This window comes from Cherax quadricarinatus, chromosome 4 (genome assembly GCF_038502225.1).
Source record: "Cherax quadricarinatus isolate ZL_2023a chromosome 4, ASM3850222v1, whole genome shotgun sequence".
NCBI classification, from domain to species: Eukaryota; Metazoa; Arthropoda; class Malacostraca; order Decapoda; family Parastacidae; genus Cherax; species Cherax quadricarinatus.
The window spans coordinates 4,936,073-4,964,025 of NC_091295.1; the positions used below are offsets into that span (position 1 = coordinate 4,936,073).

The window sequence follows — 27,953 nt, forward strand, 5'->3', positions numbered from 1 at the left end:
TGCCGATATTCAAGAGTAAACAAACAACCTCACACGTCTAATACACGTCAGCTGGTGGGTCTAATATACATTCACAAATATGGTGATGATATTTATACAATTATTACAGTATTGCATAACAGTAAATCTTCTATTTTTTGGTGTGAATAAAAATTCATTATGTGAATAAAAAATCAAAATGGAATTTATTTGTAAAGCCTCAAAACATAACTAATGAACAGAGGAAACGTTAATTTAGTGCCAGGAATGCCTACATTGTTTATTCTGGACCCTATTTTGAAATTGGAATATTTTGAACTTTGTGTTAAATTGGCCAAATTAACAATTTCCGATCACTTTATTTTGTAGTTGAAACAGTTGACTTGGCGATTTCTTGTGCTCAATCGATAGAATAGAAGTAATACTAGTGAAATAGCTAAGAATTTGGTTGATTGGAATAATGTAATTGGCCTAAAATGGGAGTCAAAGTCGGCAAAATCGCCGATTCGTAAATGTCGCTGACACATCAAAATTCGCGAGAGCATAATTTCGTCAATTTTCCACCAAATTTCGTACTTTTTGTTTTATTACCTTCACAAAAAGATTCTCTACGATTTCATAAGAAAAAATAACAAATTTTTTTTTTGAAAATTCTTGGACACTGGTGCGTGACTCCAGATTTGGGCCTTGGACCCTGAAAGGGTTAAAACAAGCAGAAAAATATTTTTAAGATTTTTGTTAAGATTTTTTTTTTTTTTTTTTTTTAACAATTTTTGACACTGAGAGCAAGTTCGTGATCAAGGGTCTCAAAAGTGAAAGGGTTAAATATTGATAACACAGACTTCCATTGTAAAGTGTGATTCTATAATACGTAATACATAACAGGTTCTTCAGATACTTGCTGAATTCCTTCCCAGTACTGTAATAGATAATTGCATGCAGGATGGCACTTGCATGTTGTAGTACAAAGGTAAAAACTAGGATAGCAGGTGTGTTACCTTCAGCCTTTTGAATTTCTATAAGGTTTCTATGCATATATTGTAACAGATAATTTTGTTTTATTGTGACTGCTTGAACTGAAGCTATTACTTTTTGTTTCTCTCTTCTCCAGAAAAATGAAAAAGCTGGTGCAGAGCTGTGTATGGCTCGAGTACTTGCAGTTCCTGGTGTTCGGGTGAAGCTTTCCCGTTTAGATATAGAATGGACGAAACCGATGTACCCTAAGAGATTAGTATCAGCGGCCTGCATGTTGCGCCCACCTTCTCCGGCTATGCTACATAACTGCCATTCTCACTTAACATTCACTGTGAGTATTAGTGTACAAAATATTTGAGTTTCCCTACATTATTGTTTTAATTATTATTTGTGGCTCTAAATCCTTTTAAGTTATTTAGCACAAGGAGTAGTGGGGTCTTGATCCTCTATCTGCTAGTAGCAAGGCAGAAATACTACTCTTGCAGCCAAGTATTATCTTAGAAATATGTACAGTGAACTCTGTCAGTGGACTAATGGGGAGGAGAGGAGTGTATTTTATTGATGATTGTCCTAAACTTCCAAATTATGAACCTAATTTTTCATGATGGATCAGTTATCTTCTGAAGCAGTGAACTTGGTTCACTGATACAAAAGACAACCAGGCACTAAGATTACTGATGATGTAACCTTCAGTACTTCAGTACAGTATTGTACTGTATGTATAGTAATTTTAGAGCACTATAAATAGTAATTTACAGTAAGTTTACTTACCTTTTTGTGGTGGAGAGATGAGATGTAAACTGCTGTGGTAGTGGTGACTCAGAGTAGCTTTTATTCTCTGTCAGAGAAGCTGTAAAGCTTCACTAGCATCTGTAAGTTCAAGAATATTGTCTATAAGCTTTTGTTTGCTTTAATGAATATCAGACACTATTTCTTAACACTATATTCCTCACATATGTATGTTACTGAGATGCCAGATTCTTCTTTCAACAAACTGGTCATATCCCACCGAGGTGGGGTGACCCAAAAGGAAAAATGAAAGTTTCTCCTTTTAAATTTAGTAATACATATAGGAGAAAGGGTTACTAGCCTCTTGCTCCTGGCATTTCAGTCACCTCTTATGACATGCATGGCTCATGGAGGAAGAATTCTGTTCCACTTTCCCTTGGAGATAAAAGGAAATAAACAAGAACAAGAACTAGTAAGGAAATAGAAGAAAACCCAAAGGGGTGTGTGTATATAGAAACACTCCTCACTTAGTGACGTACTCATTTACCGACTGCTTGGACTTACGACCAGCTCTCCAACAAGTATGCAAACCTAAGTATTGCATATTAGAGCTGATTTCTTCTATTCTGTTATTATGGTAGTATACAGTGGCCGCAAAAAAATCTATAGATTAACATTTTTTGGATAATAAAATGAAAAATGCAACTTAATGTATGTACGTGTATTTTATTTTCACTTTTTATCTTCCAACTAGTACTTGGTCATGTTACCATTGTTCTTTATCTCCATCTGAAGTGGTGAGGGTGGAGAAGAAGGAGGCATCCATATTGATCCAAAGCTTCTTCAGTGCCTCCTTCAGGTCTGTGATGTTGGTGGGTCAGGCTTTTGCAGTCTCATTTTTCATCACATGCCAGGCATTCTCGATAGGATTTAGATCAGGGGAATTGCCTGGCCACTCCAAAACACTAATATTATTGTCCTCGATAAACTTTTTCACTCCTTTTGACTTATGTGCAGGGACACCATCATGAACAAAAAAATCACACTCGTGAATGTTCCAAAATGTCAGCATGTGATCCCTTATCACCTCGATATAATTATTTCCCTTCATAGTAATGTTCTTAGGAAGAAAGTACAGTCCACCTCTGCCCTTATAACCACTAAAAGCACCCCAGACCATAACACTGTCAGGGTGCTTCACTGTCTTCATGGCATACCATGGGTCATAAGAGGACACACCACTGGGACAATGGAGCTGCTCCTGATGAGCCTGAAGGTACTCTCGTCGCTGAACATCACCTTCTGCCACTGGTCTGAGGTCCAGTCCTTGTACTTCTTGCAGAACTGAAGCCGTTTCTTCATGGCTTCTTGGCGGCATGTTGAGCAGGCATTTTCAGGCCCTTTTGCAGTCGGTGCTGAATGGCTCACACTGCGACTTCTTTCAGGAATGCAGGATGCTTTTTCTAGAGGTTTGCGCCTGTTATGACAGGATATGATAACGCTTCCCTCTTCAGGATCTTGTCTGTGTGAAGAGAAGTCTTTATGGGGGCCCCAGACTCCACTTTCCTAGGTGGTACGGTGCCAGGTGGGAGTGAGGCAGCTGCTTTCTTGAGGTTGTAAATTGCCATCCTACTCACCTTCAGGTCTGTGGCTTGAAGTGAGTGCATGAGTCTTCTCTACAATTGAAAGTTTAGTTCAACCCATTCTGACCACTTGGAGCAGAGATATAGCGTGGCAAAGTTCGTGGTCGAGTGCAAAACTAGGCATAACTTGAAGACAGTAGAACTATGTACAGAAGATGAGGTAATCAGTCCCTCAACCTAGGAGTAGGTGCGAACAGCACCATAGTCGTGGAGATTCTGAAGCAGAAGAAAGAATCCTGGCGCTTATATAGTAACGTCAGGTGAAGCAGACGAGGGCAAATTCACTGGTAGGCGGGATTCCCCAGTGGAAGTAGGTCCTTCCCAAAGAGATGGGTTAGTTGTAGTGGTAGTTGTCGTAGACGTGAAGGTTATGTACATGTCCTCAGAATTAAGATTCCATAGTTCTACTGTCTTCAAGTTATGTCCTAGAATTTGTATTGATAAAGCCACTGGATGGCGAAACGTCTACAATAAAGATACCCAGATGTTGCACAAGTGTCTTACTCTCATCTTGTCGGTATTATATACCATTCGTACACAACTTGTCAGACACTGCAACATCATGGAATCTTAATTCTGAGGACATGTACATAACCTTCACGTCTACGACAACTACCACTACAACTAACCCATCTCTTTGGGAAGGACCTACTTCCACTGGGGAATCCCGCCTACCAGTGAATTTGCCCTCGTCTGCTTCACCTGACGTTACTATATAAGCGCCAGGATTCTTTCTTCTGCTTCAGAATCTCCACGACTATGGTGCTGTTCGCACCTACTCCTAGGTTGAGGGACTGATTACCTCATCTTCTGTACATAGTTCTACTGTCTTCAAGTTATGTCCTAGAATTTGTATTGATAAAGCCACTGGATGGCGAAACGTCTACAATAAAGATACCCAGATGTTGCACAAGTGTCTTACTCTCATCTTGTCGGTATTATATACCATTCGTACACAACTTGTCAGACACTGCAACATCATGGAATCTTAATTCTGAGGACATGTACATAACCTTCACGTCTACGACAACTACCACTACAACTAACCCATCTCTTTGGGAAGGACCTACTTCCACTGGGGAATCCCGCCTACCAGTGAATTTGCCCTCGTCTGCTTCACCTGACGTTACTATATAAGCGCCAGGATTCTTTCTTCTGCTTCAGAATCTCCACGACTATGGTGCTGTTCGCACCTACTCCTAGGTTGAGGGACTGATTACCTCATCTTCTGTACATAGTTCTACTGTCTTCAAGTTATGTCCTAGAATTTGTATTGATAAAGCCACTGGATGGCGAAACGTCTACAATAAAGATACCCAGATGTTGCACAAGTGTCTTACTCTCATCTTGTCGGTATTATATACCATTCGTACACAACTTGTCTGGTACTTCCAACATTTGTCCAGCCAACTATTTTGTCTGAGATTGCCGATTGAGGAAAAGTCCATTAATAAGAAGAGTTTTTATTGAACTGTACCAAAGACATTTAAAAAGTTCCTTTCTTTGTTAAACAAAGTCATGAAGTATTGTTGCATATGGTATAGATGTGTAGCTGGTGGAGAGAAGTTCCACCACTCACTACACAGTAATATTACGCTAGTAGTATGCTTATAAATTTTTACATATCTCATCGAAAGCAATATTTGCTTTCTGTTTAAACCTTACTCTCTATCTTTCTAGGTAGACAAAAGATAACAAGTGGAAATAATGACACAGGTAACAGAAAATTCTTTAATACAAAGTTTTGTCTTAGACAATACATTGTTTTAAAGGAGTCTGTGCTACCTGTGTCTTTATTTTCCTTACTCTCCATCTTTCTCCAAAGATCTTTCTACTAACCTTTTATAAATACATAGTTGCACCTAGATATGTGTTCAGAAGTATTTATTGTATGATGCTATGCAGTATATTAGTATCGGTGTCAGTGGCACTTTGATTCATAGATGAATCCACATTTTAAGGAACAATCAAGTATTAACACATTCAATCATTGTTTTTCTAAAGTCTTTACTTTTTTGTAAAAATAAATATTATTTATCATGAAACAGATAATGCATATTGGTTTTCTGTGTGTTGTACAGGCACACAACTTGTGCCTTGGTCTTCAGTACCAGAACAGTGTGGTGCCACTTATACAAGGATTCTCACCATCCCTGTATTGCAAAAGCCTCCTGCTGCCTTTGTACTGGGCATCACCCCACCAACCTAGAGATGAGTACTTCTTTCAAGCAGGCTAGTGAAATAAAGTTTTCTGATTATTTGGTATGTGGCTGTAGTATTAGGGTGGATTTGAAACACCCTGACATACTATGTGTGACTGTGTTGGTGTTTGTTAGTGATGGTGGTAGTGGCAGTGAGTGTGGGGGAAGTTCATGAGGCAGTGGGTAGAATGAAAGGGGGTAAGGAAGCTGGGATTGATGGGATAAAGATAGAAATGTTAAAAGCATGTGGGGATATAGTTTTGGAGTGGTTGGTGCTATTATTTAATAAATGTATGGAAGAAGGTAAGATACCTAGGGATTGACAGAGAGCATGCATAGTTCCTTTGTATAAAGGCAAAGGGGATAAAAGAGAGTGCAAAAATTATTTGGGAATAAGTCTGTTGAATATACCTGGTAAAGTGTATGGTAGAGTTATTCTTTTCTTTCTTTCAACACACCGGCGTATCCCACTGAGGCGGGGTGGCCCAAAAGGAAAAACGAAAGTTTCTCCTTTTACATTTAGTAATATATACAGGAGAAGGGGTTACTAGCCCCTTGCTCCCAGCATTTTAGTTGCCTCTTACAACACGCATGGCTTACGGAGGAAGAATTCTGTTCCACTTCCCCATGGAGGTAAGAGGAAATAAACAAGAACAAGAACTAGAAAGAAAATAGAAGAAAACCCAGAGGGGTGTGTGTATACATATGCTTGTACATGTATGTGTAGTGTGACCTAAGTGCAAGTAGAAGTAGCAAGACGTACCTGAAATCTTGCATGTTTATGAGACAGACAAAAGACACCAGCAGTCCTACCATCATGTAAAACAATTACAGGCTTTCGTTGTACACTCACTTGGCAGGACGGTAGTACCTTCCTGGGCAGTTGCTGTTTACCAACCTACTACCTAGGTAGAGTTATTATTGAAAGAATTAAGAGTAAGACGGAGAGTAGGATAGCAGATGAACAAGGAGGCTTTAGGAAAGGTAGGGGGTGTGTAGACCAAGTGTTTAGAGTGAAACATAAGTGAACAGTATTTAGATAAGAGTAAAGAGGTTTTTATGGCATTTATGGATTTGGAAAAGGCATATGACAGGGTGGATAGGGAGGCAATGTGGCAGATGTTGCAAATATATGGAATAGGAGGTAGGTTATTGAAAGCAGTGAAAAGTTTATATAAGGATATTGAGGCTCAGGTTAGAGTATGTAGGAGAGAGGGAGATTATTTCCCAGTAAAAGTAGGCCTTAGACAGAGATGTGTGATGTCACCATGGTTGTTCAATATATTTATAGACAGGGTTGTAAGAGAAGTGTATGCTCGGGTGTTGGCAAGAGGTGTGGGGTTAAAAGGTAAAGAATCTGACACAAAGTGGGAGTTCTCATGGTTTCTCTTTGCTGATGACATTGTGCTTTTGGGAGATTCTGAAGAGAAGTTGAAGAGGTTGGTTGATGAGTTTGGTAGGGTATGTAAAAGAAGGAAGTTAAAAGTGAATATAGGAAAGAGTAAGGTTATGAGGATAACAAAAAAATTAGGTTTGTAAATGAATGGTTCAGAGAACCAACACATTGATAAATTAGACACATGTGCAACTCTTGGGTATCTTTATTGAGGAAACGTTTCGCCACACATTGGCTTCATCAGTCCATACAAAGGATAAACGTGAAGAACAGAAGGAGAATGAGGTAATCAGTCCCTCAACCTTGAGTCGATGTGGTCAGTCCATCAATCTTGATTAGAATACAGCATATGTGCGGAGAAGTAGCTTATATACCGTAGGCAGGAGAGGTGCAGCAGTCGTAGGTGGTGTCACATTTGTCCAATGTGGAAGTAGGTCATGCCCAAGGGTTAGGCAAGCGAAGAATTCCCAAGTATTAAGATCCCAAGGAGTTGCAGTGTCTGACAGGATTGTAGATGAATGGTTCAGAGAACCGACACGTTGATAAATTAGACACGTGCAGCTCTTGGGTATCTTTATTGAGGAAACGTTTTGCCACACTGTGGCTTCATCAGTCCATACATATGCTGTATTCTATTCAAGACTGATGGACTGACCACATCGACTCAAGGTTGAGGGACTGATTACCTCATTTTCCTCCTGTTCTTCAGGTTTTTCCTTGATATGGATTGATGAAGCCACTGTGCGGCAAAACGTTTCCTCATTAAAGAGATACCCATGTATCTAATTTATCAAAAAAATTAGGTAATAGAAAATTGGATATCAGATTGGATGGAGGAGGTGAATGTGTTCAGATATTTAGGAATGGATGTGTTAGCAGATGGGTCTATGAAAGATGAGGTGACTCATAGAATTGATGAGGGGAAAAAGGTGAGGGGTGCACTTAGGCGTCTGTGGAGATGAAGAACGTTGTCCATATAAGCAAAGAGGGGAATGTATGAGAGTATAGTTATACCATTGCTCTTAAATGGGTGCAAAGCATGGATGATGAATGTTGCAGCAAGGAGAAGGCTGGAAGCAGTGGAGATGTCGTGTCTGAGGGCAATGTGTGGTGTGAATATAATGCAGAGAATTTGTAGTCTGGAAGTTAGGAGAAGGTGTGGGATTATCAAAACTATTATCCAGAGGGCTGAGGTGCTGAGGTGGTTTGGACATGTAGAGAGGATGGAACAAAATAGAATGACTGCAAGAGTGTATAAATCTGTAGTGGAGGGAAGGCAGGGTAGGAGTCAGCCTAGGAAACGTTGGAGGGAGGGGGGTAAAGGAGGTTTTGTGTGCAAGGGGCTTGGACTTCCAGCAAGCATGCATGAGCGTGTTAAATAGGAGTGAATGGAGACAAATGGTTTTTAGGACTTGATGTGCTGTTGGAGTGTGAATAAGGTAATATTTATGAAGGGATTCAGGGATTCTGTTAGCTTTATTGTGAACACTTATGCACTGTTGGTTTCATATTACTGCTAACCAGAACTCCTAAATCCTTTTTGCAATCCATAATATTAAGATCTACATTATTTAGTTTATATGTGGCATGGTTGGACAGGAAAATAACCATGCCACATATAAACTAAATAATGTAGATCTCAATATTATGGATTGCGAAAAGGGTTTAGGAGTTCTGATTAGCAGTAATCTGAAACCAAGACAACAGTGCATAAGTGTTCACAATAAAGCTAACAGAATCCTTGGCTTTATAGCAAGAAGTATAAATAATAGAAGTCCTCAGGTTGTTCTTCAACTCTATATATCTTTGGTTAGGCCTCATTTAGATTATGCTGCACAGTTCTGGTCACCATATTACAGAATGGATATCAATGCTCTGGAAAACGTGCAAAGGAGGATGACAAAATTTATCCCATGTATCAGAAATCTTCCCTGTGAGGATAGACTGAGGGCCCTGAATATGCACTCTCTAGAAAGCCGTAGAATTAGGGAGGATATGATTGAGGTGTATAAATGGAAAACAGGAATTAATAAAGGAGATGCAAGTAGCGTGGCAAAAATATCTAACATATACAGGACTCGCAGCAATGGTTTTAAATTAGAAAAATTCAGATTCAGGAAGGATGTAGGAAAGCACTGGTTTGGTAACAGAGTTGTGGACGAGTGGAACAAATTCCCGAGTACTGTCATAGAAGCTAAGATGTTGTGTAGTTTTAAAACTAGGTTGGATAAATACATGAGTGGGTGTGGGTAGGTGTGAGTTGGACCTAACTAGCTTGTGCTGCTAGGTCGGATGCTTTAAGTGATGTATCTGACCTCACTAGGTCAGTGAGGTCAGATGGCTGGTGAGCTGAAGGTCACTAGGTCAGTGAGGTCAGATGGCCGGTGAGCTGAAGGTCACTAGGTCAATGAGCTTAAGCCAGTAGGAGAATTGGACCTGCCTCACATGGGCCAGTAGGCCTTTTGCAGTGTTCCTTCTTTTTCATGTTCTTATGAAACCAGCAGGCCAGACTTGAGTCCTGGAGATGGGAAGTACAGTGCCTGCACTTTGAAGGAGGGGTGTTAATGTTGCAGATTTATAATTGTAGTGTAAGCACACCTTTGGCAAGACAGTGATGGAGTGAATGATGATGAAAGTTTTTCTTTTTCAGGCTACCCTACCTTGGTGGGAAATGGGCGATGTGTTGATAAATAAAGTAAAATAGTTGGCCTTAGAGAGGAGTTCTATAGAAGCTTTGGTTTTGTACTATATTCATAGGTGGTGTTATAAAGCCAGTAAATACTTGAGTTTTAGGGAGAAATGTGTGCTTGATACATAATAATTCTGATATGTAATTGAAGTTGTCACAATTGCTCCTTCCTGATGACACAGTGCCTTTAGCAGAATCAAAAAATAAATTGCTGAAATTCGTGGAGGAGTTTGAAAACGTGCATAAAGAAAGAAAATTGACAGAGAACAAAGGTAAAGAGTAGAATGATGCAAATACGAACCATAACCAAGATCTAGTATTCTCGAGGAATTAATCCACTTTAAGATAAGTGGTGTATGCTGGAGTGAAATGACTTGCACCATTTGAATGTACTACTGGAATTCTGATTTACTGTACAGTATGCACAAAAAAGTGTGCCAAATAATTCTGTACTGTATTGTTGATACTTAATACATTATTAGTCATTGTCACCAAAGCTGGATGACCCAAAGAAAGAAAGAAAAATAGAGTATGGCATAAAGGTAGTGTGATCCACTGAAGAATACAGTGGACCCCCGCTTTACGATCAGCTCCTAATGCGACCAATTATGTAAGTGTATTTATGTAAGTGCGTTTGTACGTGTATGTTTGGGGGTCTGAAATGGACTAATCTAATTCACAATATTCCTTATGGGACCAAATTCGTTCAGTAATGTCACCTGAACATACTTCTGGAATGAAATAATATCGTAAGCCGGGGGTCCACTGTACTGTACTGTCATTCATGACCTTGAGTCTTGCTTTGGTTAATTAGTTAATGTAAGAGCTTCCATATATCAACCATCGAGACTCGATTTTATATTAATTTTGTATGCTGTATATAATAATCAGGTTTTACTTTGTATTATTATTGATTAACAAACATTTTTGTTACTAATTGTGTTGTTGTGGTTTAGATTGTGTGAGTGGAGAAAGCAGTGCCCCTCAGCTGCTGCTGTTATACTCTGTGTTGTCATCGTGGCTACATCTTCATCCACAACCACAACACTTCCACCAGGATTCCCTTGTAGAGGATGCTCTCTCCTCTAGGAGTAAGTTCATTATTTCCACACTCATATACTACACTTGTTCCATGTTAGTACACAAGGAACCTCTACTTTAAAACAGTTTGCTTCATGTAAAACCATATAAAAAATTCATCAGGAGAAAACACACACAAGGACCACCTGTCTCATGTTAACAACAAATGTCTTAACATGACTCAGGAAATTGTAATAATACGATTGGCAACAAAACATGGAACTGGTGGTATGCAAGCCCATGGTATTTTACAGGAGCATTGCCACTTCAGAGACATGAAGACAGTATCTGTGTTTCCTCTCTATTTCAATGTGATGCTGCTTAACCTTTCTTAAACAATTTAAGTACCAGCTACTTTATCTCCTCCTTAAATCACAGTATAATAATTACTAGCCAGATATGTAGATGGGGAAGGGATAGTACCAGAATTTTTACTGATACCGATGCTGTACTAAATTTTAGGCTCATATTGATACTAATATAATTGGGCCCCACTTTACAGCATTTGACCTTATGGCTTTCCGCTAATACAGACATTTCAAATTATGACCAAAACTCGCTAAACGGCTCCCCTACCTGACTTTCTAGTATGGTCACTGTGCCCCACCCAGTTTGTTTACATTCCCTGTGAGCTCTGTGTCGATTGTTAGCGCACTCATCTCACACACTGAGGTCCGGAGTTCGAATCTCCGGTACGGCTGGAAAACATTAGGGACGTGTTTCCATAAGACATCTGGTGTCCCTGTTCACCCATCATTAATAATGGGTACCTGGGTGTTAGTCGACTGGTGTGGGTCACATCCTGGGACAAAACTGACCTAATTACGGGAAATGCTCAGCATAATGAGCGGCTTTCTATATAGTAGTATGTCATTGATGTCAGCTATGGTCTGTATACCTTGTACATGTACTTGTAGTAAATAAAGATTATTATTATTATTATTATTATTATTATGTCTGGAAACTTTCCAGAATTTCAAGTGTTTTAAAGTTATTACTTATTTTATATATATATATATTTTTTTTCAACAAGTCGGCCGTCTCCCACCGAGGCAGGGTGACCCAAAAAGAAAATACTTTCATCATCATTCAACACTTTCACCACACTCACACATTATCACTGTTTTTGCAGAGGTGCTCAGAATACGACAGTTTAGAAGCATACACATATAAAGATACACAACATATCCCTCCAAACTGCCAATATCCCAAACCCCTCCTTTAAAGTGCAGGCATTGTAATTCCCATTTCCAGGACTCAAGTCCGACTATATGAAAATAACCGTTTTCCCTGAATCCCTTCACTAAATATTACCCTGCTCACACTCCAACAGATCGTCAGGTCCCAAGTACCATTCGTCTCCATTCACTCCTATCTAACACGCTCACGCACGCTTGCTGGAAGTCCAAACCCCTCGCCCACAAAACCTCCTTTACCCCCTCTCTCCAACCCTTTCGAGGACGAACCCTACCCCGCCTTCCTTCCCCTATAGATTTATATGCTTTCCATGTCATTCTACTTTGATCCATTCTCTCTAAATGACCAAACCACCTCAACAACCCCTCTTCTGCCCTCTGACTAATACTTTTATTAACTCCACACATTTTTCCTAATTTCCACACTCCGAATTTTCTGCATAATATTTACACCACACATTGCCCTTAAACAGGACATCTCCACTGCCTCCAACCATCTCCTCGCTGCTGCATTTACCACCCAAGCTTCACACCCCTATAAGAGTGTTGGTACTACTATACTTTCATACATTCCCTTCTTTGCCTCCATAGATAACGTTTTTTGATTCCACATATACCTGAACGCACCACTTGCCTTTTTTTCCCTCGTCAATTCTGTGATTAAGCTCATCCTTCATAAATCCATCGGCCAACATGTCAACTCCCAAGTATCTGAAAACATTCACTTCTTCCATACTCCTCCTCTCCAATTTGATATCCAATTTTTCTTTATCTAAATCATTTGATACCCTCATCACCTTACTCTTTTCTATGTTCACTTTCAACTTTCTACCTTTACACACATTCCCAAACTCATCCACTAACCTTTGCAATTTTTCTTTAGAATCTCCCATAAGCACAGTATCATCAGCAAAAAGTAACTGTGTCAATTCCCATTTTGAATTTGATTCCCCCAAATTTAATCCCACCCCTCTCCCGAACACCCTAGCATTTACTTCCTTTACAACCCCATCTATAAATATATTAAACAACCATGGTGACATTGCACATCCCTGTCTAAGACCTACTTTTACCGGGAAGTAGTCTCCCTCTCTTCTACACACCCTAACCTGAGCCTCACTATCCTCATAAAAACTCTTTACAGCATTTAATAACTTACCACCTATTCCATATACTTGCAACATCTGCCACATTGCTCCTCTATCCACTCTATCATATGCCTTTTCTAAATCCATAAATGCAATAAAAACTTCCCTACCTTTATCTAAATACTGTTCACATATATGCTTCAATGTAAACACTTGTTCTACACATCCCCTACCCACTCTGAAACCTCCTTGCTCATCCGCAATCCTACATTCTGTCTTACCTCTAATTCTTTCAATTATAACCCTACCATACACTTTTCCTGGTATACTCAGTAAACTTATTCCTCTATAATTTTTAGTCTCTTTTGTCCCCTTTCCCTTTATATAAAGGGACTATACATGCTCTCCGCCAATCCCTAGGTACCTTTCCCTCTTTCATACATTTATTAAACAAAAGTACCAACCACTCCAACACTATATCCCCCCCTGCTTTTAACATTTCTGTCATGATCCCATCAGTTCCAGCTGCTTTACCCCCTCTCATTCTACGTAATGCCTCATGTACCTCCCCCACACTTACATTCTGCTCTTCTTCTCTCCTAAAAGATGGTATACCTCCCTGACCAGTGCATGAAATTACTGCCTCTCTTTCTTCCTTAATGTTTAAAAGTTCCTCAAAATATTCTCGCCATCTACCTAATACCTCCATCTCCCCATCTACTAACTCCCCTACTCTGTTTTTAACTGACAAATCCATACTTTCCCTAGGCTTTCTTAACTTGTTTAACTCACTCCAAAATCTTTTCTTATTTTCATTAAAATTTCTTGACAGTGCCTCTCCCACTCTTTCATCTGCTCTCCTTTTGCACTCTCTCACCACTCTCTTTACCTTTCTTTTACTCTCCATATACTCTGCTCTTCTTATAACACTTCTGCTTTGTAAAAACCTCTCATAAGCTACCTTTTTCTCTTTTATCACACCCTTTACTTCATCATTCCACCAATCACTCCTCTTTCCTCCTGCCCCCACCCTCCTATAACCACAAACTTCTGCCCCACATTCTAATACTGCATTTTTAAAACTATTCCAACCCTCTTCAACCCCCCCACTACTCATCTTTGCACTAGCCCACCTTTCTGCAATAGTCGCTTATATCTCACCCGAACTTCCTCCTCCCTTAGTTTATACACTTTCACCTCCCTCTTACTTGTTGTTGCCACCTTCCTCTTTTCCCATCTACCTCTTACTCTAACTGTAGCTACAACTAAATAATGATCTGATATATCAGTTGCCCCTCTATAAACATGTACATCCTGGAGCCTACCCATCAACCTTTTATCCACCAATACATAATCTAATAAACTACTTTCATTATGTGCTACATCTTACCTTGTATATTTATTTATCCTCTTTTTCATAAAATATGTATTACTTATTACCAAATTTCTTTCTACACATAGCTCAATTAAAGGCTCCCCATTTACATTTACCCCTGGCACCCCAAATTTACCTACTACTCCCTCCATAACATTTTTACCCACTTTAGCATTGAAATTCCCAACCACCATTACTCTCACACTTGATTCAAAACTCCCCACGCATTCACTCAACATTTCCCAGAATCTCTCTCTCTCCTCTGCACTTCTCTCTTCAGGTGCATACATGCTTATTATAACCCACTTTTCACATCCAATCTTTATTTTACTCCACATAATCCTTGAATTAATACATTTATATTCCCTCTTTTCCTGCCATACCTTATCCTTCAACATTATTGCTACTCCTTCTTTAGCTCTAACTCTATTTGAAACCCCTGACCTAATCCCATTTATTCCTCTCCATTGAAACTCTCCCACCCCCTTTACCTTTGTTTCACTTAAAGCGAGGACATCCAGCTTCTTCTCATTCATAACATCCACAATCATCTCTTTCTTATTATTTACACAACATCCACACACATTCAGACTTCCCACTTTGTACTCTGTACTTTGTACTCTGATAATTAACTAAATTTTATTTTTATTTTATTGTATATAGAAAAATACATCCTTTAACCCTTTTACTGTCAGTCACATTGATCTATGTAACTGAGATCAGTGTTGATGCTGGGATCAGTGTTGATGCTGGGATCAGTGTTGATGTTGGGATCATTGTTGATGCTGGGATCAGTGTTGATGCTGGGATCGGTGTTGATGCTGGGAACAGTGTTCATGCTGGGATCAGTGTTGATGCTGGGATCAGTGTTGATGCTGGGATCATTGTTGATGCTGAGATCAGTGTTGATGCTGGGAACAGTGTTCATGCTGGGATCAGTGTTCATGCTGGGATCAGTGTTGATGCTGGGATCAGTGTTGATGCTGGGATCAGTGTTGATGCTGGGATCAGTGTTGATGCTGGGAACAGTGTTCATGCTGGGATCAGTGTTGATGCTGGGATCAGTGTTGATGCTGGGATCAGTGTTCATGCTGGGAACAGTGTTCATGCTGGGATCAGTGTTGATGCTGGGATCAGTGTTGATGCTGGGATCAGTGTTGATGCTGGGATCAGTGTTGATGCTGAGATCAATGTTGATGATGGGATCAGTGTTGATGCTGGGAACAGTGTTCATGCTGGGATCAGTGTTGATGCTGGGATCAGTGTTGATGCTGGGAACAGTGTTCATGCTGGGATGAGTGTTGATGCTGGGATGAGTGTTGATGCTGGGATCAGTGTTAATGCTGGGATCAGTGTTGATGCTGGGAACAGTGTTCATGCTGGGATCAGTGTTGATGCTGGGATCAGTGTTGATGCTGGGATCATTGTTGATGCTGAGATCAATGTTGATGCTGGGATCAGTGTTGATGCTGAGATCAGTGTTGATGCTGGGATCAGTGTTCATGCTGGGATCAGTGTTGATGCTGGGATCAGTGTTGATGCTGGGATCAGTGTTGATGCTGGGATCAGTGTTGATGCTGGGAACAGTGTTCATGCTGGGATCAGTGTTCATGTTGGGATCAGTGTTCATGCTGGGATCAGTGTTGATGCTGGGAACAGTGTTCATGCTGGGATCAGTGTTGATGCTGGGAACAGTGTTGATGCTGGGATCAGTGTTGATGCTGGGATCAATGTTCATGCTGGGATCATTGTTGATGCTGAGATCAGTGTTGATGCTGGGATCAGTGTTGATACTGGGATCAATATTGATGCTGGGATCATTGTTTATGCTGGGATCAATGTTGATGCTGGGATCAGTGTTGATGCTGGGATCAGTGTTGATGCTGGGATCAGTGTTGATGCTGGGATCAGTGTTGATGCTGGGATCAATGTTGATGTTGAGATCAGTGTTGATGCTGGGATCAGTGTTGATGCTGGGATCAATGTTGATGCTGGGATCAGTGTTGATGCTGGGATCAGTGTTGATGCTGGGATCAGTGTTGATGCTGGGATCAGTGTTGATGCTGGAATCAGTGTTGATGCTGGGATCATTGTTGATGCTGGGATCAGTGTTGATGCTGCAATCAGTGTTGATGCTGGGATCAGTGTTGATGCTGGGATCAGTGTTGATGCTGGGATCAGTGTTGATGCTGGGATCAGTGTTGATGTTGCAATCAGTGTTGATGCTGGGATCAGTGTTGATGCTGGGAACAGTGTTCATGCTGGGATCAGTGTTGATGCTTGGATCATTGTTGATGCTGAGATCAATGTTGATGCTGGGATCAGTGTTGATGCTGGGATCAGTGTTGATGCTGGGAACAGTGTTGATGCTGGGATCAGTGTTGATGCTGGGATCAGTGTTGATGCTGGGATCAGTGTTCATGCTGGGATCAGTGTTGATGCTGGGATCAGTGTTCATGCTGGGAACAGTGTTCATGCTGGGATCAGTGTTCATGCTGGGATCAGTGTTCATGCTGGGATCAGTGTTCATGCTGGGAACAGTGTTCATGCTTGGATCAGTGTTGATGCTGGGATCAGTGTTGATGCTGGGATCAGTGTTGATGCTGGGATCAGTGTTGATGCTGGGATCATTGTTGATGCTGAGATCAGTGTTGATGCTGGGATCAGTGCTGATACTGGGATCAATATTGATGCTGGGATCATTGTTGATGCTGGGATCAATGTTGATGCTGGGATCAGTGTTGATGCTGGGATCAGTGTTGATGCTGGGATCAATGTTGATGCTGGGATCAGTGTTGATGCTGGGATCAGTGTTGATGCTGGGATCAGTGTTGATGCTGGGATCAGTGTTGATGCTGGAATCAGTGTTGATGCTGGGATCATTGTTGATGCTGGGATCAGTGTTGATGCTGCAATCAGTGTTGATGCTGGGATCAGTGTTGATGCTGGGATCAGTGTTGATGCTGGGATCAGTGTTGATGTTGCAATCAGTGTTGATGCTGGGATCAGTGTTGATGCTGGGAACAGTGTTCATGCTGGGATCAGTGTTGATGCTTGGATCATTGTTGATGCTGAGATCAATGTTGATGCTGGGATCAGTGTTGATGCTGGGATCAGTGTTGATGCTGGGAACAGTGTTGATGCTGGGATCAGTGTTGATGCTGGGATCAGTGTTGATGCTGGGATCAGTGTTGATGCTGGGATCAGTGTTGATGCTGGGATCAGTGTTCATGCTGGGAACAGTGTTCATGCTGGGATCAGTGTTGATACTGGGATCAATATTGATGCTGTGATCATTGTTGATGCTGGGATCAATGTTGATGCTGGGATCAGTGTTGATGCTGGGATCAGTGTTGATGCTTGGATCAGTGTTGATGTTGAGATCAGTGTTGATGCTGGGATCAGTGTTGATGCTGAGATCAATGTTGATGCTGGGATCAGTGTTAATGCTGGGATCAGTGTTGATGCTGGGATCAGTGTTGATGCTGGGATCAGTGTTGATGCTGGGATCAGTGTTGATGCTGGAATCAGTGTTGATGCTGGAATCAGTGTTGATGCTGGGATCAGTGTTGATGCTGGGATCAGTGTTGATGCTGGGATCAGTGTTGATGTTGGGATCAGTGTTGATGCTGGGATCAGTGTTGATGCTGGGATCATTGTTGATGCTGGGATCAGTGTTGATGTTGCAATCAGTGTTGATGCTGGGATCAGTGTTGATGCTGGGAACAGTGTTCATGCTGGGATCAGTGTTGATGCTTGGATCATTGTTGATGCTGAGATCAATGTTGATGCTGGGATCAGTGTTGATGCTGGGATCAGTGTTGATGCTGGGAACAGTGTTGATGCTGGGATCAGTGTTGATGCTGGGATCAGTGTTGATGCTGGGATCAGTGTTGATGCTGGGATCAGTGTTGATGCTGGGATCAGTGTTCATGCTGGGAACAGTGTTCATGCTGGGATCAGTGTTCATGCTGGGATCAGTGTTCATGCTGGGAACAGTGTTCATGCTGGGATCAGTGTTGATGCTGGGATCAGTGTTGATGCTGGGATCAGTGTTGATGCTGGGATCAGTGTTGATGCTGGGATCATTGTTGATGCTGAGATCAGTGTTGATGCTGGGATCAGTGTTACTGGGATCAATATTGATGCTGTGATCATTGTTGATGCTGGGATCAATGTTGATGCTGGGATCAGTGTTGATGCTGGGATCAGTGTTGATGCTGGGATCAGTGTTGATGTTGAGATCAGTGTTGATGCTGGGATCAGTGTTGATGCTGAGATCAATGTTGATGCTGGGATCAGTGTTAATGCTGGGATCAGTGTTGATGCTGGGATCAGTGTTGATGCTGGGATCAGTGTTGATGCTGGGATCAGTGTTGATGCTGGAATCAGTGTTGATGCTGGAATCAGTGTTGATGCTGGGATCAGTGTTGATGCTGCAATCAGTGTTGATGCTGGGATCAGTGTTGATGCTGGGATCAGTGTTGATGCTGGGATCAGTGTTGATGTTGAGATCAGTGTTGATGCTGGGATCAGTGTTGATGCTGAGATCAATGTTGATGCTGGGATCAGTGTTAATGCTGGGATCAGTGTTGATGCTGGGATCAGTGTTGATGCTGGGATCAGTGTTGATGCTGGGATCAGTGTTGATGCTGGAATCAGTGTTGATGCTGGGATCATTGTTGATGCTGGGATCAGTGTTGATGCTGCAGTGTTGATGCTGGGATCAGTGTTGATGCTGGGATCAGTGTTGATACTGGGATCAGTGTTGATGTTGGGATCAGTGTTGATGCTGGGATCAGTGTTGATGCTGGGATCAGTGTTGATGCTGGGATCAGTGTTGATGCTGGGATCAGTGTTGATGCTGGGATCAGTGTTGATGCTGGGATCAGTGTTGATGCTGGGATCAGTGTTGATGCTGGGATCTTGTAGATGAATGGTTCAGAGAACCGACATGTTGATAAATTAGACACATGTGCAACTCTTGGGTATCTTTATTGAGGAAACGTTTCGCCACACAGTGGCTTCATCAGTCCATACAAAGGAGAATCTTGAAGAACAGGAGGAGAATGAGGTAATCAGTCCCTCAACCTTGAGTCGATGTGGTCAGTCCATCAATCTTGAATAGATTACGGCATACGTGCTGAGAAGGATCTTATAAACCGTTGGCAGGAGAGGTGCAGCAGTCATAGGTGGTGTAACATTTGTTCAATGTTGAAGTAGGCTGGGATCAGTGTTGATGCTGGGATCAGTGTTGATGCTGGGACCAGTGTTGATGCTGGGATCAGTGTTGAAGCTGGGATCAGTGTTGATGCTGGGATCAATGTTGGTGCTGGGATCAGTGTTGATGCTGGGATCAGTGTTGATGCTGGGATCAGTGTTGATGCTGGGATCAATGTTGATGTTGGGATCAGTGTTGATGTTGGGATCAGTGTTGATGCTGGGATCAGTGTTGATGCTGGGATCAGTGTTGATGCTGGGATCAGTGTTGATGCTGGGATCAGTGTTGATGCTGCAGATCTACACACAACTCATAGCACCCTCAAATTTATTATTAGTGACAGAGTTTCACCTAAATATGACAGACTGATTCTGTGTGGTGGATGTGTGCGATATAAACCATACCATGGGTGGGGTTTGAACCTGCGATCAGAGAGTCTTGAAACTCCAAACCACATGGTATGGTTTGTTTGCAATTGTGTCATTACAGTTTCATGAGTCATGTGCAATATAAACCAATGCTGCACCACACAGTGCATAATGGGAACAGTTAACCTCCAACTCAGTGTTTGGGTTCAAGTAGCAACTGTGCATAATGGGAACAGTTAACCTCCAACTCAGTGTTTGGGTTCAAGTAGCAACTGTTTTATGGGTTGCACTCAGTCTGCTTCAGTTATTGGGATGACCTAAACTACTGACCAAGCATTTTTGTTTATAGTTTCTTGGATGAGAAATAGGGGAAGAAATGTCTATTTTTTGTGTGATTATTGATTTAAAATAAAGGTATGTGTTATATAGAAGTGGCCTGGTGGCATGATTAACCCATAAACGGTCCAAGCAGATCCACGTTCACATGCGTAGTGCTCCAAAAGTAGATCTACGTTTTTTTTTTTTACATATTTTCAAATATAACAACAAAAAAAGTAGATCAAAGTTTTTTTACACATTTTCAAATGTAAAAAAAAAAATAAAGAAGATCTACTTTTTTTACATGCTTTCAAATGTTGAAAAAACGTATATATACGTTTGGACTGTTTACGGGTTAATGATCAGAGGGAAGGTTGCTTTAGTGGCAGGAGTGCTCACACTGTTTCTTTTGGGCTCTGTTTTGAGACTGAAATTTGTTGAAGATAGTGTAAAATTTATCAGAGTACCAGTATCCGGGGGCTGTGTAAGGTATATCTGATAGTTAAAGATAAAGATACTTTATTTCAGCATGATACAGTGTTTGTACAAAGGTTAATTACATTTAAGTGTGCAAGCCGAGAGCCCCTGCAGAGTGTTTCAGGCAAACTTAAGACTAACTTAAGATTAATAGGGCAGTGACAGACGGTTTTACATATACAATGTGTTAAGTGATTGTAAATATAAGTTTTGGGGTTACAATGGATACAAGAAAATTGAATGTCCTATTAGTACATATTGATATTAAGGAGATACAGTTAGTGATTTAAAGGTTGAGAAGATAACACATATTAAGAATGAGGTTATAATGTATACATATTTTAGCGACATTGAGAATATGGATATGTAGTACCCACAGTCAGTGGCCAGGCTTCAAACACCTTTTATTGTACAGCAATACAGGAATGGAACAGACTTCCTGCACATGTCAAAACCAGTCATAGCATGAACCAGTTCAAGAAGAGAGCCAAAAAGTGCCTAATGAATGTAGCTACAGAAAGGGAGGAAAATGGTTTTTTATTTTTTTAGCTAACACACGTGTAATCTTCCCTTATTCCTAGTATATCTCCTGTATAGTATAATAATAAGATATTATCACCTTTATATTATAACAATAAGGTAAAAGGACCCCAATGGAAATAAGTCACTCAGTCTGACTTTTTTGGGTTATCTTACGTTCTTTACACTCATGCTGCTATGCATGATAATCTAGGTAACTGTATTTGTGTTAACCTGAATAAACTTACTTACACACTAATGCTTTGAGGGTCTGTCCAGTAGTTCTACAGCTTTGAAGTCAGGGGTCCCAGCCGTAGTTCTGTGCCATGAGCTCAGCTCACTCAGATAAGTTGCGAGTGGTAAATTTGGGCCTAGATACGAGAGAATACATCTATGTGGTAAGTGTACACCACATAGAACAAATCCTGCAGCACGCAGTGCATAATGAGGAAAAAACTGAGACATGTTTCTGGATTAAAACAGCGACTGTGGTGTATTTTTGTATGTTTTTTATGGTTGTATTCACGGTTTCTTGGTCTCATTTGATGGCATGAGCATGTTAGATAGGAGTGAATGGAGACGAATGATACTTGGGACCTGACGATCTGTTGGAGTGTGAGCAGGGTAATATTTAGTGAAGGGATTCAGGGAAACCGGTTATTTTCATATAGTCGGACTTGAGTCCTGGAAATGGGAAGTACAATGCCTGCACTTTAAAGGAGGGGTTTGGGATATTGGCAGTTTGGAGGGATATGTTGTGTATCTCTATACGTATATGCTTCTAAACTGTTATATTCTGAGCACCTCTGCAAAAGCAGTGATAATGTGTGAGTGTGGTGAAAGTGTTGAATGATGATGAAAGTATTTTCTTTTTGGGGATTTTCTTTCTTTTTTTTTGGGTCACCCTGCCTCGGTGGGAGATGACCGACTTGTTGAAAAAAAAAAAAAAAGTACTAAAAATGGCATGAAACTGAGCTCAAGGTAGTGAAAATGTTCGATTTTTTGACAGTGTTCAAGAGCAAACAAATGACTTCATGCCTCCAATACACATCAACTGGTGGGTCTGATATACATTCACAAATGCACTGATATTATTTATACATGAAAGTAAATCTTCAATTTTTTGGTGTGAATAAAAATTCTTTATGTGAATAAAAAATCTAAATGGAATTCATGTGTAAAGCCTGAAAACATAACTAATAAACAGAGAAAAATGTTAGTTTAGTGCCAGGAATGTCTGCATTGTTTATTCTGGACCCTATTTTGAAATTGGAATATTTTGAACTTTGTATGAAATTGGCCAAATTACCAATTTCCGGTCACTTTATTAGGTAGTTGAAACAGTTGCCTGAGTGATTTCTTGTGCTCAGTCGATAAAATAGAAGTAATACTAGCAAAATAGCTAAGAATTTTGTTGACTGGAGTAATGTTATTGGCCTGAAATGGGAGTCAAAGCGGACAAAATCGCTGATGAGTAAATATTGTTGATGCAGCAAAATATGCGAGTGCAATTTCATCAATTTTCCATTAAATTTCGTACTTTCTGTTTTATTACCTTCAGAAAAAGATTACCTGTCATTTCATTCGAAAAAATAATTTTTTTTTTTTTTTGAAAATTCAAGACAGACTGTATGCTGGGGGGCAGTTGAGTAGTCTTGGGCCCCAGACACTTATTGTGTTGTCTCTCAGTGTACTCGTGGTGCCCCTGCTTTTCATTGGGGGAATGTTGCATCTCCTTCTGAGTCTTTTGCTTTCATAGGGAGTGATTTTTGTGTGCAGGTTTGGTACCAATCCCTCCAAGACCTTCCAAGTGTATATTACCATGTATCTCTCACCTGCATTCCTGGGAATACAGATCAAGAATATTCAAGCATTCCCAATAATTTAGGTGCCTTATCGTACTTATGAAGGTATTGGTAGACAGCAACCGCCCAGGGAGGTACTACCATACTGCCAAGTGAATGTAAAATGAAAGCCTGTCATTGTTTTACATGATGTCAGAATTTCTTGTGTCATAAACATGCAAGATTTCAGGTACGTCTTGCTACTTCTTCTACACATGCATGTACAAGCATATATATACACGCCCCTCTTTGTTTTCTTCTATTTGCTTACTAGTTCTTGTTCTTGTTTATTTCCTCTTATCTCCATAGAGAAGTGGGACAGAATTCTTCCTCTGTAAGCCATGCATGCTGTAAGAGGTGACTAAAATGCTGGGAGCAAGGGGTTAGTAACCCCTTCTCCTGTATATATCACTAAATGTAAAAGGAGAAACTTTTGTTTTTCCTTTTGGGACATCCCGTCTTGGTAGGATACAGCCAGTGTGTTGAAAGAAAGAAAGATTGTACTTATGTGTGCTGTGAAAGTTCTTTGGGTGCTCTCCAGGTCTGCAATGTCTCCAGCCTTGAAGGGGGACATTAGTGTACAGCAATATTCCAGCCTAGAGAGAACAAGCAATTTGAAGAGAATCATCATTGGCTTGGCGTCCCTAGTTTTGAAGGTTCTTATTATCCATCCTATCATTTTCCTAGCAGATAAGGTAAATACATTGTTGTGGTCTTTGAAAGCAAAATCCTCAGACATTATCACTCCCAGGTCCTTCACATTACTTTTTTGCTCTATTGTATGGTTAGAATTTGTTGTATACCCTGATACATTTTTAATTTCCTCAAGTTTTTGATATCTGAGTAGTTGAAATTTCTCCTCGTTGAACTTCTTATTGTTTTGAGTGGCCCATTTGAAGATTTGGTTGATGTCCGCTTGGATTCTTGAGGTGTCATCGATGGAGGTCACTGCCTTGGCAATTCGGGTGTCAGCCACAAAGGAAGCCACGGAGCTATGGCTTACATCTCTGTCTATGTCTGAAATGAGGATGAGGAATAGAATGGGAGTGAGTACTGTGCCTTGTGGAACAGAGCTTTTCACTATAGCTGCGTGGGACTTTACACTGTTTACTATTACTCTTTGTGTTCTGTTTGTCAGGAAGTTATAGTTCCATTCACCAACTTTTCCTGTTCTTCCTTTATCATGCATTTTGTTGCTATTACACCATGGTCACACTTACCGAAAGCTTTTTCAAAGTCAGTGAATAGTATAATGTAAGTAGTATTGCTTGTGGTATAAAATAACATAACTTTAAAAGGATGCCAACTGTTTTTGACACTCTTGTTGTGTGTTGGATGTGAGTGTTGAATTTCAAGTTGCTGTCAAGGTGCAGTCCCAGAAATTTTCCCTCATTATGTTTAGCAATATGATTATTGTCAATCATGTTTAGTTGGACATTATTTGCTTTGCTCCCAAACATAATATAAGGTTTTGTCAATGTTAAGTGCAAGTTTATTGGTAGTCATCCAGGTTGAAATTTTTAAGAGCTCTTCATTAATAGTGTTGTTGAGTGGTGCAAGATTTGGTTTGGAGATGACAAAAGTTGTGTCATCAGCAAAGAGAATAGGTGTAAGTTGTTGCAAAATTTTGGAAGGTTGTTGATGTATACGAGGAATCAGGGGCAAAGGATGCTTCCCTGTGGTACACCAGTGTTCAGAGGTGTTTTTGAGGAAGTTGTGTCCTTAATAAAGATGTATTGCCGTCTATTAGTAATGTAAGACTTTATATGTGCAAGTTCATGGCCTCTCATACCCTAGTGATCAAATTTGTGAGACAGGATGCTGTGGTCCACTATATCAAAAGCTTTCCTTAGGTCGATAAAGTGTCCTAGTGACAATTCATTTTGTCTGGTGCTGTGCAAAGCAGGTCTAGCATTTTAGTAATTGTGTCATTTGTGTTTTTTGTTTCTCCTGAAGCCAAACTAGCAGGGGTTGAGGATGCTTTGTGATGTTATAAAGGAATATAATATCTTAGATATGAGATTCTCAAAGATTTTGGAAAGTAAAGGCAAGTTTGATATTGGCTTATAGTTGTTTACATCTAGTGGTCCTCCACCTGTGTGTTGGAGTAACCCTTTCTATCTTGAGTAATGTTGGGAAAGTGTTGGTTTCTAGTGATTTGTTAAAGAGTAATGTAATGGTGATTGACAGAACATGAACTGCTCATTTGAACACTAGTGGTGGGATGTGAGCTAGATTTCCTGATTTTTTTTAGTGAATTAATAATTGTGGTGACTTCAGTGGGATCTGTTGGAGCAAGATAGAGGGATGTTAGGAAATTTCTATCCAAGTAATCACTTGCTCAGGTATTGAGTCCTGGAATTTTACTGGTGAGACTTGATTCTGTGGTTGAGAAGAAGTCACATATCTTGTTAGTGGTTTCAGTAGGCTGGAGTTGTGGTTTGCTTAGGTTAGGACAATATCTCTGGTGTTGTTCAGTTTTGGGTACCCAGGATCTGAGAGAGTGTCTTCCAGGTCTTTTTTATATCACCTCTTGTTTCAGTGAATGTATTAGAATAGTACAGTTGTTTGGACTTTCTTATAGTTGAATGGGCAGTTTCTTGTGTTTGATGGATTGTAAGGAAGGCATACTAGTAAAGTAGCCAGGAATTGGATCAATGTGAGTACTTAAATTGGCCTAAAATTGTCCTCAAATTGGGTGAAATTACTGTTGCATAAAGTCTTCTCTGACCTCCAACTTTGTATCTACATAATTCTGTAATTATTACATGAAATTTTGTATTTTTGGTGTCATTGCCTTTAGAAAAAGATTCTCTGTCAATTTAGAAGAAAAAATATATTTATATTTTTTTTAATAAAAAATTGAGGGCTGTTGACAGTGAAAGGGTTAAAATGGAGAGAGAGTGGTAAAACTCCAGGCCACTGCATAAGCCACTGGGCCATTTGGCTACAGTGACATTCATCCAGCTAGGTATATTTATATTCCATAAGAAGGTTATCTCAATGGGGAAGTGGACCAGAAGTCTTCTTCTGTAAGCCATGCGTGTCATAAGAGGTGACTTACATGCTGGGAGCAAGGGACTATTAACCCCTTCTCCTGTTTACAATACTAAAGTTAAAAGGAGAAACTTTTTTTCTTTTTGGGCCACCTCTGCCTTGTTGGGATATGGCTTTTTTGTTAAAAAGAAGAAAGAAGAAGGTTAACAAGAGTCCCACTGTGACCCCAAAGGCAAGTTTTTACAGACGAATTTCCCACCAGTGGGACCCATGCTAGCCTCCCTATGGTGTACAGAAATATACCTAGTTGGATGAATCTTATTGTAGCCAAATGGTCCAGTGGCTTATGCACTGCCCTTGACTCTTACCACTCACTCACCATGGGTTCAGATCCCACCCATTCCCTGGCTTGTTTGCAATTGCGTTATTTCAACTTCATGAGTCATGAATATTTCAACTACTTGATCACTTGTTCATCATTTAACCCTTTCAGGGTCCGTGCCATAGATCTACGGCTTTACGTTCAGGGTCCAAACCGTATATCTATGCCATGAGTTCATCTCACTCTGATAAGCTGTGAGCAGTAAATTTTGGCCTAGATAAGAGAGAATACATCTATGTGGTATATGTGCACCACATAAAACAAATCCTGCAGCACAGTGCATAATGAGAGAAAAAACTGAGACCATAATTTTCGATTAAAACAGCGACTTTGCAGTGTTCTTCTGTATGTCTTTTATAGTTGTATTTGCAATTTCTTGGTCTCATTTGATAGAATGGAAGATATACTACAGAAATAGAGATGATTTTGATTGGTTTTAGTACTGGAAATGGCCTGAAACTGAAAAAAATAGCAGAAATGTTAAATTTTTGCCGATGTTCAAGAGTAAACAAATGACCTCACGAGTTTAATACATGACAGCTGGTGGGTCTAATATACATTCACAAATGTGGTGATATTATTTATACAATTATTACAGTATTGCATAACAGTAAATCTTCCATTTTTTGGTTTGAATAAAAATTCATTTGGAATTCATTTGTAAAGGCTGAAAATGTAACTAATGAACAGGGGAAATGTTAATTTAGTGCCAGGAATGTCTGCATTGTTTATTCTGGACCCTATTTTGAAGTTGGAATATTATGAACTTTGCATTAAATTGGCCAAATTACCAATTTCCGGCCACTTTATTTTGTAGTTGAAACAGTTGAATTGGCAATTTCTTGTGCTCAATCGATAGAATAGAAGTATTACTAGTGAAATAGCTAAGAATTTGGTTGACTGGAATACTGTAATTAGCCTAAAATGGGAATCAAAGTCAACAAAATTGCTGATGCATAAATATCGCCGACACATCAAAATTCACGAGAGCATAATTTCGTCAGTTTTCCATCAAATTTTGTGCTTTTTGTTTTATTATCTTCAGAAAAAGATTCTCTACCATTTCATAAGAAAAAATAACAAAATTATTTTTTGAAAATTCTTGGACCCTGAGGCACACTTTGAAATTTGGCCACTGGACCCTGAAAGGGTTAACAATAGATATAATAAGTGGGTCATTTGTTTATTGCATAGAATGATAGTTGTGTATGAGGAGCAATAATAAAATAATCATAAGGTATTCAGGAGCTTTAATATTGTGTGTCAGATATTCCAGTGAGCTTCAGTGGGATAGTGGCCAGAGTGAAGAGGTGTCAGTGTAAGCAAGAGCACATTTTCTGTGACAGGGCAGGTGTTGGTAGGTAGCGTATACCTGTTGATGGTTCTGAGAGTTGTTGTCAGGCCGCTGGGTTGATGATGTGACGAGTCAGCTGTTTTTGTAGTTTGCAGTCCAGTGTGATCATCACAGCTCAATAG

At 40.2% G+C, this 27,953-nt stretch overlaps 1 protein-coding gene across 1 annotated transcript in view; it reads left to right on the forward strand.

Moving 5' to 3' along the window:
* The window catches only part of Vps13B (vacuolar protein sorting 13B), a 394,231-nt gene that overhangs the window by 116,711 nt on the left and 249,567 nt on the right, over nucleotides 1–27,953 (forward strand). The window contains exons 14-16 of the mRNA XM_070098172.1: nucleotides 1,091–1,285; nucleotides 5,408–5,558; nucleotides 10,569–10,703. Coding sequence (XP_069954273.1) covers nucleotides 1,091–1,285; nucleotides 5,408–5,558; nucleotides 10,569–10,703 — 481 coding nt within the window. The remainder of the gene's footprint in view (nucleotides 1–1,090; nucleotides 1,286–5,407; nucleotides 5,559–10,568; nucleotides 10,704–27,953) is intronic.